Genomic DNA, 11,708 nt, shown 5'->3' on the forward strand with positions numbered 1-11,708 from the left:
TCGTCGTTTCATCGCGCCACGCCGTTCGTACGTCGTCCATCTGTATTATCCTGCTGCACCTGCTGCACGAGCTACGAGGAACGAGGAAGGTATCGCTCGCACAGCCGGCTCGCGCAGTCTTTAGCAGGCCTGCGAAGCGGCGCGCTTCCGAATCGAAGGGGACCAGTCGGAGACCGGTGAAGCAGGTAAATATGCGATGAAGAAGCAAATGCCATCAAGAGAAGCGCGTCAAAAGGACACGGTGGCCCAGCGCGGTAGAAACGAGGAGAGGAGACGGTCCTCCCCATGTGCGCGCGTGAGGTCGTGAGAGGTCCTCGTCGCTTCGCAGACGACGGGTTAACTCGTCTCGCCCGGTTGACAGGTTGACCCATGACTCTCGCTATGTCAACGAGGACGAGGACGTCGCCCGTGTTGACCATCCACGCGCTCCTCTTGCCGCTTGCGCTCTGCCAGATGCCGATGAATCTGTGTAAGTATACAGAGTCTGCCTCGCGAATTTCGTCTGTAGGCTTTCTTCAAGTACCGTTGCGTTGATCAGACAATTCGATAGACCCCTAAAAGTCTAAAAATCTGGCTCCTTGATCGAATTGCGATTGACTTGCGGTTTGTCCTCCATCCGACGAATCGACCTTGACGAGCGCTGCAGCGTTCAGCTATTTGCTTACTCAGAGAATTCAGAGAAGATGTGGTGGGTTCGCGCGAGCGTAGCAGGTGCTCGGCTTTGATCTGTGTGCTTCTTGTTTGTCCCGACGACGGAGAGCGCTAAATGCTGAATTTCCTCTTCGCTTTCAAGTGGTCGTGCTAGAGGAAGCCGATTTGTCTATCATGGGTATATTGAACGACGCTGTTCCCGCGGCGGAGCAGAACTTCGCGAACGACATGATCACCGTGAACGTCGCGACCGTCACGGTGAATCGCGAGAACGTGGACGCGAGTTTCGAAAAAGGTACTCACTTACGAGAACAACTCTCGCACGTCTCTCGTCTCGCACTTTGCCGTCGACCGACTCGCGCTTGCGAGACTGTCGAGTGAGATACGTCGTCGCACAGAATGCATGTGTCTGTATTTACGATTGTCGTCGTCTCGGCGTAGTAAAGCTGCGAGAAAAACCACTTGCAAATTCGCGGGAATGTCCCTCACAGCAGTCTCCCTTACTCGACAGTGTGCGCCGTTCTGTACAAAGGAATAAGCATCATACTCGACATGACGTGGACCGGTTGGGACAAGCTGCGGAACATCGCCGACGACCGAGGGATAATATACAAGCGTGGCGACTGCAGCATCAACCCCTACGTCCAAACGATCGATGATCTGTTGATTATGAAAAATGCGACGGACGTCGGCCTGATCTTCGAGGACGAGAGAGGTGCGTGTCGCGAGGATCGATAGCGATTCGTCGTTATGCGCGCCGATGGTACACTTTCTTCGCGGCACTCGCCGCTCGGAGCTCCCTTGCATCGCGTGCGATGCATTATTTATCTATTATACGTTCCGGCGCGCGCTTTCGTCGCGGCCGATCCAAGTCGAGGACAAACGTAGCGCGTACCGAATGTGCGACCGAATGCCACGAGAGTGTCGGACGTCGTGTCGTGTTTTCAGAGCTGAATCAGAGCCTCTACTATCTCATCGGCAATTCGATCATCAGGCTGGTGGTGATCGATGAGTTGACGGAGCGAACGGTGTCGAAAATACGGAGTATGCGGCCGTCGCCTTCTTATTACGCCATTTACGCCAGCACGTCGAGAATGGAGGAACTCTTCAAGACGGTGAGCGACATATATATACACCTCACACGCCTTGAGGCATCACCTGGAAGTATAATGACTTAAGGGGGAGGGGAGTTACATGCGGAGCATGTTCGCCGTTTTTAAGGCTATTTTTACAGAATTTTTTTTTAACAGAAACGGTAGGTTTCTGTTAAAAAAGTGGTCTTGAAATTTTCACAGTGTAATTCATTAATGTGTTCAAAGTATAAAATAAATTTTATTGAATCACAAGAACTGATTAATTATATAGATAAAATTCCACTGATCCCCTCGCCCCCTCCTTCTACCGTTTCTGTTAGAAAAATTCGTAAAAATAGCCTTGAAAACAGCCTGCTCCGCATGTAACTGCCCCCTTAAGTAAACACAGGTGGATGAAAGTTATCTTAAAGTTTAAATCATTTTCTTAGGCTATCGAGGGAGGATTAGTTAAGAGGGAGGGCATCTGGAACTTGGTGTTTACGGACAACAATTATCGCGAGTTTCAATACGGAGATCTTCAGCTCAACGTCTCTTTCACCATCCTCAATATGAATCCCGACATCTGTTGCCGTCTGATAGGCGAGGCAGCCTGCAATTGCCCCATGAACTTCAAGGTCTGCATCATTGAGATGAGAGAACAAAACTTGCTACAGCACCTTGTATGAAAATAATTACACAATGTGTCCCTCGCACAAGAAAATGGCCGACTTGATCAACATCAGAAGGAATAACGTTCTCGCGTCCTCTCTCAATCAGAGGAAATGTATTTCCTCCTGCTCCAGAAATGATCCTCGTATTAATCGAAAATCCTGTTGTGCGTTAGATATTCCCCTTCTATTTCAAACGTTTGATCGGCCTGATCGTGAGCCTGATGAGCGACGTGCAGAAAGCTGGGGTGAGCGTGGAGCCGAAAACCGGCCAGTGCTCCTCGTATAATTCTACTCCAGCCTCGAACGTCACAGCGGAGACATTCAACAAGATTTTGATGACGGTGCGTACCGGCGAAATTCATCTCGAGAGAAACGGAGGAGGCGAGGTTTCTTCGCTTTGGATTCCGTGCAGCGGACAATATTTTTGCTCGCGGTCGCGATCGAGTCGATCGAGTTTCTGCCAAGTGGATTGTTTATCTGTCTTGACATTGCATTTTAGAGACTGGACAACAACGATACTTTCGAGTACTGGTCAGAGAAGTTGATGATCACTTATAGGGCGGAGATCGAGCTGCAAGCGGTTAGTCGAGGCTCCGTGGAAGCACTCGCAACTTGGACGAGACGTACAAAAATTAAAGAAGCGGACGGGAAGAAAATAGAGCCAGCCAGGCGATTCTTCCGGATTGGAACCGCACCGGTGAGAAGCGCATTTCACTGAGAGAGACTTCGTTTCGTCCGTCGCGTACCGTTAAACGAGTGGGATGACAAAAACGCACCCGCGGATTATCAAAACTGACTGATCGTTTCATAAGTACTTCGAGAAAACAGGCGGGAGAGATTGAGCGAGAAACTGGAGCGTTAATTTCGTTCGAGAGCTTAAGACCGACGCGTTGATTGACGCGTTTCAATGACGCGCTACTTGTTGTTAATTCTTATTTAATAAACACGTTACGTCGCGTCAATATCGACAATTTGCTTCGGGTCAATTCCGATTATACATAGACCCGACTGAAAATTCTCATTCCCAATTTGAAACAGGCGGTCCCTTGGTCGGTCATTAAGAAAGACCCGGCGGGCCAAGAAATGCACAACGAGGAGGGAAAGGAGATCTGGGAAGGTTACTGCATCGACTTCATACAAAAACTGTCCGAAGTGATGCAGTTTGATTACGAACTCGTTATCCCCGAGGATCAGGATTTTGGCAAAAAATTGCCCAATGGCGAGTGGAACGGCTTAATAGGCGATCTAGCTCGAGGGGTAGGTCGAATTCTCCTTGTTGATCCTTGCACAACACTCGTACGAAACTTGCTCGAGAAAATCTCGAAGCACCTCAATGGCGCTCTTCGACCGCAGCCGATACATTTATCCGTCTTTGCAGGAGACCGATATCGCCATAGCGGCGTTAACGATGACGTCGGAGCGGGAGGAAGTCATCGACTTTGTCGCACCGTATTTCGAACAGTCCGGCATACTAATCGGTAATTAATCGGCGGTTCAACAATAGAGTTTTAACAATAGAGTGTGTTTTGTAATAACGCTTGAGCGCGCGCGCTCTCTCTCTCTCTCTCTCTCTCTCTCTCTCTCTCTCTCTCTCTCTCTCTCTCTCTCTTTCTCTTCGTCAATTTTCATTCCGTGACAGCCACGTTTCTCTGCCACTCTTTGCTCGGTTTCTCTTACGATGCGAGTTGCAGGCGTCAATCAATGTATCACGTAGACGACTGAATAGCGGCTGATTCATGTGGACTATTTGTTTTCGAGTAATGAGAAAGCCGGTGCGCAAAACATCCCTCTTCAAGTTCATGACGGTGCTGAGACTCGAAGTCTGGCTCAGCATCGTAGGCGCTTTGACTCTCACCGGTATTATGATCTGGATACTCGACAAATACTCGCCGTACAGCGCGAGAAACAACAAGCAACTCTACCCGTATCCTTGTCGGTAAGCTCTCTCCCAAGGATTCAGTTTCTTTTTTTTTTCTTTTTGCGGCATCCTCGTTCAGTTTGTCGTTCCGCCTAAAATCCATTTTCAATGAAAACTGAGACAAAATGTCTCCAGTCGATCAGGCTTAACGGACGCTTTCCGCTTGCCAGAGAATTCACGCTGAAGGAAAGCTTCTGGTTCGCCCTGACGTCCTTCACGCCGCAGGGTGGTGGCGAAGCTCCGAAGGCGTTATCGAGCAGGACGCTGGTCGCGGCATATTGGCTGTTCGTCGTGCTGATGTTGGCGACTTTTACCGCCAATTTGGCCGCCTTCCTCACCGTAGAGAGAATGCAGGTATGCTCTCCTCTTTGCTTTTCCTGTCGTTCGTTCTTCTCGTCGACAGCGAACAAGTACTTTGTCATTTCGGATCGGATAAGGCGCGGCATCGTCGAACACACGTTAACGTTAACGAGAAAGTGTCGAGAAAAACGAGAATGTTGATACTCGCCCTGTTATACAGTCGCCTGTACAATCGTTGGAGCAGCTAGCGCGGCAATCGCGAATCAATTACACCGTGCTGGCCAACTCCAGCGCTCACCAGTACTTCATAAACATGAAGAACGCCGAGGATAAACTTTACACGTGCGTGAGAAGCGATCGCGATTTCTCCGCGGTTTATCGAGACCTCATCACGTCAATCATTTGCAGGGTGTGGAAGGAGATCACGCTGAACAGCACGAGCGATCAGGTGGAGTACCGCGTCTGGGATTATCCGATAAAGGAACAGTATGGTCACATTCTGCAGGCCATCACCCAAGTTGGCCCCGTGAGGGACACCGCGGAGGGCTTCAAGAAGGTAGGCAGAAGGAGAGAGGAGAAGACGGAGAGTGCAAGACGGCAATCTTCTTCTTCTTCTTCTTCTTCTAAATTCGAGCGCCTTTCAGGTGATAGAGAGCGAAAACGCCGAGTTCGCGTTCATTCACGACTCGTCTGAGATCAAGTATGCGGTCACGAAGAACTGCAACCTGACGGAAGTGGGCGAAATATTCGCCGAGCAGCCGTACGCCATCGCGGTGCAGCAAGGCAGTCACCTGCAAGAGGAAATCAGCAGAAAGTCTCGGATCGATTTTCTTACGTCTTCTTTCCTCCGACCGGGCCTGATTCGCTCGTTCCCGAGTTATTTTCGCTTAGAGCGACGTGATCGTTCGCTTCGTCGTTTTAGAAAATATTTTAGACTTTCATTTCACATAATCATAAAGCAGAGTATGCGGTAATTGCATCGGGAAGGAATGAATCAAGCGACACGCGATAAATGACGACCAAATTTAACAGCGTCGCGTGCTTCGCCACGATACGTGTGAAATATTTCGTACACGAGTGCGACGTGATTTGCAGGATCCTCGATTTGCAGAAGGACAGATACTTCGAGACGCTAGCGTCCAAGTACTGGAATCAGACGTTAAAGGCCCAATGCCCGAATTCCGATGACAACGAGGGCATCACGTTGGAGAGTTTGGGTCAGTCGTTAGTACTATAAACCGTACAAGTCGCGTCAAGCGCGAGAAAAAAAAAATAAAGATCAAGACAAAGAAACAATCAATTTCAATCGTGATAACCCGACGATGATGGTTGTTCTTCCACATCTTTCAATTTTCGCAATCGACCGATTTTCTCCGCAGGAGGCGTGTTTATCGCCACTTTGTTCGGGCTCGGCCTGGCGATGATCACTTTGGCCGGTGAGGTGATCTACTACCGCAAACGCGCCGTGAAGAGCAAGCCGAGCGACAAGAGGACGACGAGTGACATCAAGAACGACAAGATCATGCAGAAGATCGCGTCGAAGCTGCAGCTCAAGCCCGCGCCTACCGACGCATTTTTCGGCAAGCAACTCGCCGGCAATCAGGCGCCGCGCGTCTCTCACATTTCCGTTTATCCACGGCAGTTTCCCTTCAAAGAATGAACCTTGGGAGAGCCCGCTACTCAAGGACGCTCCGCATCCTGCGACTTCGATTCCACGCGCGTCTCTCCGAGCTTTCCCTCTCGTCTCTCGAGGATACACGAGGCACTTTTAACAGATAGAACTCATCACCGGAGTCGAGAAGTAGCACCCAAGGCGATCCTCTCGCACTTGCGATTTGCGTCTCAAGCGTTATTCATGTCCAGACAATACCCAGTCTCGTTGTAAGGTCCAATAAAACATCGCACGGAGGCAAAATAAAGTCTACAGACTGTCGAGCGTGTCCGTTTCATTGTGTTGCGCGATGTTCGACGCTGAGCTTCGTCGCGTGTGACATGTCGGGCTTCGCGTTCAATGAACACAAAACGGTTTGCCTGTCGTGTCGCGCTGACCGACAGCGTCCCGTCTCATCCGAGTCGAGTAATTAAATCCTCGGATCTGCGACGGAAAGATTAATGTAGCCGCACACGGACATGTATATTTCGACAAAGCACTGCGTCGCGTCGCGTCGCGTCGCGTCGGAGCGAAAATACAATGACACGCGCGCGGTCATTGATCCTCGAATACTTTCACATTGCACAGTTTTGCTTCTCGGCCGTAAATAGGGTAGAAACGCGATAGTGACGTATCTATTGGATTATTCGATGATTCGACATCATCGCCGGACTGCACTCTGTTCTCGCTGGAAATTTCTACACGCGATTCAACAGCGGCAGACAGCGAGCTCGCAATTCGCTCTCAATCGATCACCTCTCCGAGCGTGAATTCAATGAATTCATTCTCAGAAGCACAATAATTTATTCGAGCTATTTAAGTATTTACCCGAGCTCTCGCAGCGCGGAGAAATGCCTGTTTTTGTCTTCTCATTGGAGCAGCGTTTTTGTGGATTTCTCTCTCTCTCTCTCTCTCTCTCTCTCTCTCTCCGACGTTTCACGCGGACATTTCAGTCCACTCTGTGAGGGAAAAAATGACTTACTTTACTAAATATTCACGTCGGTAATGAAAGGAGAAAAAAAAGGTGCGCCGAACGTTTACAAGCGCGAGCGAAATTTGCAATCCAAATCCTTCGGGCGTTTTGTGTACACAAGGCGAACCGCAGATTTGTCAGCGCGGTAAAAATCGTCGCCGACGTTTTCCCTCCTTCTCCATCCGCAGCGACGTAATCTCGCTCGGCTTATAATCGAACGTTACTTCTATTATTTTCACTCGTTTTCATTCGAGCCGCCGAGCGCGAGCGCCGAGAGCGTTGCGTAAATAAAAGCAAAAGTAGTTTAGGTAATCGACCGATTGTCTCGATCGCTCCGATCGACGCGGAGCGCGCGCGTCACGCTTGGTGATCCTTCGGATTTTTCTGAAACGCCGGGGAATAGAGCGTTCTCCGCGCGGGGTTTTCTATCCACCCAGCGTGGATTTGCCCAGAGGTGGGGAATATAATCTGTCGTTCAGCGAGTCAATATAAAGCCATTTCACACGGAGGCGCGATCACTCGGCAAGAAAGTGATGCGAATCGTGAGTATCCCGTCGGGATCGGAAGTCGTGGACGAACTTCGGCGCGAGCTCCGTTTGCGTTTTCCGCGCGGAAAACAATCGATGATCTGCGAAAATGGCTTGCTGCAAGGTCAGTCACGTACGAGGGAGACGCGTCGAACGAGTCGCTAATTTCTCTTTTCTCCTTCACTTCTGCTCTACAGTCTCTCCTGTTGCCTGTTGGATGAAAACAGAATTAGAGATCTCGTCTCTCGACGCTCGACGTCTCCTCAAGGAACGCTTTCGCTCGATATCTCTTCTCCTCTTTCCTCTTAACCCGAGATTATAATTACAGGTGTATCTGGTAGCGTTATCGGCTCTAATTGCTTGTCACGCGGTTAACGCAAATTACGAGCACGAGCGTTTGAAGGCCGAGGTGCAATATGAGAACTCGCGAGCTCCTTGGAACCACCACAATTATGACTTTTACGAGGCCGCCTCTTCCGATATACGTCCACGTTATTACGATTTCCACGAGTCGGCCGAGGATCATCACGACGCGAGCTCGTCTGAGCCTTTTCCGATCAGCATCGTCAAGAAGGAGCCGATCGAAGACAAGAGCTTCAAGAAAGCGACATCTCCGTTCTACGCTCCGCTTGCCGCCAAGGATCCCCTGAAGCACAAGGAGTTCGCTCCAAACTTGAGGAATGCGTATTGCCAGGAGATCAAGGTGAAGACGATCGAGCCGGAGAGCAAGCGGCCGAAAGGTACCACGACCTGTTACAGATGCAAGGATCCCAAAACCAAGTCCACGTCCGAGCGCTGCATGTACAAGAGCGAGCCTGAGGAGACTGCGTCCTCGAACATGAAGATGGCGCGCATCCTACCTGCGCCGATTAACTTCAGACATCGAAGGTACAGAGATGGCTGAGCGAGCGGCCAATTAAATTAACTTAATTTATCGCCTGGTTTTAGTCCTCAAGTATACGATATAGATAGAACTTAAACATAACTTAATAATAAATTGCCTTAAAACGATATAAGCGCGGAGAATAATGAGATGAAAAATGAGGCATCCACAGCTTTCGGACGATTGTCTGATTTCCCGCGTTTGTAATCAACGATGAAATCATCGACGACCGACGCGTCGATCGACCTGGCGATTGTCCTGACGAATCCTCTCAACTTCTTACCCTTAGGTCCAGCTCGGACAAGAACTGGAGGCCACGGAATCCTTACCGGTTCGCCGACGAGTACTTCACCGACACCACGCACAACGTGCCCACCACGTATCAGAACAAGGGAGAGAAATGCGAGAAGGTCATGAAGGATTCCATGGTGTGCATGGTGTGCAAGGACGCCAAGACCAACGGTAAGTACGAGCAATGTTCGTACGTGAAGCAACCGCGCGAGAAGGCGTATTCCTACACAAAGTCCAGCACCTTCGGCGAACCCAAGGAGCAGAAGAGCGAAAAGGAAGAGACTCGGCGGGAGACTGAAGAAAGTCCTTACTCCGAGTCTTCGAGCGACCGAGTCTCCGATAGACAAGGAGAAGGCAGTGCTCCTGAGGAAGGACCTCGCGAGTACTCCTACTCCAGCGATTATCGTCCTACGACCCCCACGGTGAAGAGCGAGCAGGACGAAGTGCAGGACTCGCCTACGACGGGCTGTAAGCAGGTGCAGAAGGACTCGAAGACCTGCACGGTGTGCAAGGATCCAAAGAACGGCGGCACCTACGAGAAGTGCACCTACAGCTATCAGCCGAGCGACAAGCTGTATAAGTACAGCCGATCCAAGAGCTTCGGTTATCCGGAGAAGACCTCGGGCACCTCTGGGGATGCGGACAAGGCAACCGGCGCGTCGCACGAGTCCAAGGACAAGGTCTACCCGCACGGCGAGGGCGTTTATTTCGGTAAGCTGCGTTCACTCTCGGGTCACCGACGAGTCCTTCGGGCGGACTGCCGGCGAATTTCATTTCGAGTAGCGAACATCCGGCTGGGGGTGGCGAACCTTCTGGCCCGTGAAGCGCGGCAATTTCGTACATTCGCAATTTACACGACACTTCAAGGAGTGTCGCGCGCCGGCTTCGCTTTGTTCTTCGTATTTAGACCCGATTCATGTTCCATCACGCAGACGGATCAGCATCCTCCGCTTACCCACGGGGTGGGTCTGAGCGAGCAGCCGAGGATGATTCCGACGGTTCATCGCGCGGCTCGCCTTATTACGGAGGTGAATATTCCAGCCCCGATGAATCGAGCGAGGCCACGTCGGACGACGAAGAGCATGGATCTTACGGGACGACATCAGCATCCGACCGCGATAAATCCGCTTCGGAACGTCACTCTGAGAATATCGGCGCTGAGCACTGCAGGAAGGTGGAAAAGGACTCCATGACGTGCACGATCTGCAAGGACCCGAAGACCGGCAACGACTTCGAGCAGTGCTCGTACTCGTACAAGCCCACCGACAAACTCTTCTCTTACAGCAAGTCCAGCTCCTTCGGCAACCCGCGAAAGAGCGACGGCTCCGAGTACAGCGAGGCGTCCGACGAAGAGCAGCAGCGTCCTGACGGTACGGAGGTCGTGCAAGGAGCCGACGAGTCGTACTCGGCCGGGCCAAGCTACGAAGCGTCGACGAAGGACGAGGCGAGGACCAAGGACGACGAGGCGAAAGGAGGCGAGGACGTGGACACGGGCTACCTGCACACCGCGCAGAAGAAGGCGGAGATCGAAGGCTTCCTGCAGAACTTCCGGAAGGAGGACCGCTCCAAGTGCAAGAAGGTCATGCGCGACAAGATGACCTGCTATCAGTGCGTCGACGACAAGGGCTTCCAGAAGGAGGAGTGCGTCTTCGTGACCGGCGAGGAGCCTGACAAACTGGCGTTCCACGAGATCAAGGAGTTCCAGGTAGACTCGGCGAGCTCGGCGAAGCCGAGAACGACGAGTCCCCCGGCGCCGGAGCTCGTCGCGGCCGCCAGCAAGAACACTTACGTGAGGCTGGAGAAGCCGGACAACGACTACCCTGACGAAGCGTCGCACACGGCGGAGGAGACGAAGGAGGCCGAGCCGTACGACTACACGTCGGAGACGCGCTCCAGGTACGACAAGGTCCTGGGCATGACTCTGCCGGCGTACATGTTCAGTACTTCCGAGCATGAGGCGGCGTTCGACGAGGTCGTGGCCTCCAGCCACCAGGACGAGCGCTAACCTCGAGCCTCGTCTCGTTTTCGAGCGACCTCGTCGACGGCCGTCTCTCTCTCTCTCTCTCTCTCTCTCTCTCTCTCTCTCTCTCTCTCTCTCTCTCTCTCTCTCTCTCTCCTCGTCGTCCCAGTAGATAGCCGGTAGATACTCTTTATCACGTCGAGCTTGCTAGCTGTCAATATGAGACGGAACACACTCGCGTTACGCCGTGCTGTTCGAGAGAACGTTGAGCATCGTACCTTTGTTATTTAGTTTATAGGGCGCGCTGGAGCACGCGTGATGTCTAGAATGTCGCGGTATTTTTCGAGCAGATCCCTCTTGCGATGAGGCGAGGCAGGCCCGCCGTAGATCGTAGATCGGCGAGCAGATGTTGCGCAGATGGACACCGTGATTGCTGACAATCAGAGCCGAGTATCAGATCACGCTCGATCGAAGATCCAGGATGACAAATCGAATTTTAGGACTCGGTCGGTGCATCATTCCAATGTTGACTCGCGTCGTCGCCCCGACTGGTCCAAGTTCCGCTCTTCAATTCGCAATCTTCTCAGTCCTCAGGACGTGATCTGATACGAGCCTTGGCAGGCCACTTGGCCGCGATGTATCTTCCTATCCCGTCTCTCCCCCATTTCTGACATCTCGAAATAAAGAATAACGTCATGTGGTTTGGAAGTTCTTTTCCCTTTAATCGCGAGTACCCCCCCCCCGGCGTCGCCGAAGGAGACCCAGAAGAGCGCACCTGTAACTTAACGAAGACAATGGCGAGAATCAGCG

General features: G+C 51.6%; 2 protein-coding genes across 3 annotated transcripts; both read left to right on the plus strand.

Moving 5' to 3' along the window:
• Positions 1-6,549, plus strand: Ir8a (Ionotropic receptor 8a). Its single transcript, XM_011146181.2, has 17 exons — positions 1-185; positions 362-469; positions 794-946; positions 1,163-1,366; positions 1,600-1,766; positions 2,174-2,359; positions 2,569-2,736; positions 2,895-3,092; positions 3,434-3,652; positions 3,774-3,873; positions 4,154-4,331; positions 4,484-4,667; positions 4,834-4,955; positions 5,022-5,169; positions 5,258-5,427; positions 5,709-5,830; positions 5,993-6,549. Exons 2-17 carry the CDS (start codon positions 370-372, stop codon positions 6,271-6,273), a joined length of 2,700 nt encoding a protein of 899 aa, XP_011144483.2. The 5' UTR covers positions 1-185; positions 362-369; the 3' UTR covers positions 6,274-6,549.
• A 1,198-nt stretch (positions 6,550-7,747) lies between these two features.
• On the plus strand, positions 7,748-11,599 carry LOC105186166 (uncharacterized). Of its 2 annotated transcripts, none has more exons than XM_025298837.1 (5): positions 7,748-7,888; positions 8,093-8,652; positions 8,937-9,649; positions 9,871-10,834; positions 11,190-11,599. In XM_025298837.1, exons 1-5 carry the CDS (start codon positions 7,874-7,876, stop codon positions 11,194-11,196), a joined length of 2,259 nt encoding a protein of 752 aa, XP_025154622.1. In that variant the 5' UTR covers positions 7,748-7,873; the 3' UTR covers positions 11,197-11,599. The 2 variants fall into 2 exon arrangements, with proteins under 2 accessions (XP_025154622.1, XP_025154621.1); XM_025298836.1 differs by having other exon boundaries at positions 11,249-11,599.
• The last annotated feature ends 109 nt before the right edge of the window (positions 11,600-11,708 follow it).

This window comes from Harpegnathos saltator, unplaced genomic scaffold (genome assembly GCF_003227715.2).
Source record: "Harpegnathos saltator strain DR-91 unplaced genomic scaffold, Hsal_v8.6 scaffold240, whole genome shotgun sequence".
NCBI lineage: Eukaryota > Metazoa > Arthropoda > Insecta > Hymenoptera > Formicidae > Harpegnathos > Harpegnathos saltator.

What these genes read in the sequence shown, in the direction of transcription:
- Ir8a (XM_011146181.2), top strand. Translation starts at nt 370, where the DNA reads ATGACTCTCGCTATGTCAACGAGGACGAGGACGTCGCCCGTGTTGACC. An exon ending in GGACGCGAGTTTCGAAAAAG is followed by an intron (nt 947 to 1,162) that starts GTACTCACTTAC and finishes CTTACTCGACAG; the next exon opens with TGTGCGCCGTTCTGTACAAA. An exon ending in CAAGAGGAAATCAGCAGAAA is followed by an intron (nt 5,428 to 5,708) that starts GTCTCGGATCGA and finishes CGTGATTTGCAG; the next exon opens with GATCCTCGATTTGCAGAAGG.
- LOC105186166 (XM_025298836.1), top strand. An exon ending in ATTAACTTCAGACATCGAAG is followed by an intron (nt 8,653 to 8,936) that starts GTACAGAGATGG and finishes TCTTACCCTTAG; the next exon opens with GTCCAGCTCGGACAAGAACT. An exon ending in CGGCGAGGGCGTTTATTTCG is followed by an intron (nt 9,650 to 9,870) that starts GTAAGCTGCGTT and finishes TCCATCACGCAG; the next exon opens with ACGGATCAGCATCCTCCGCT.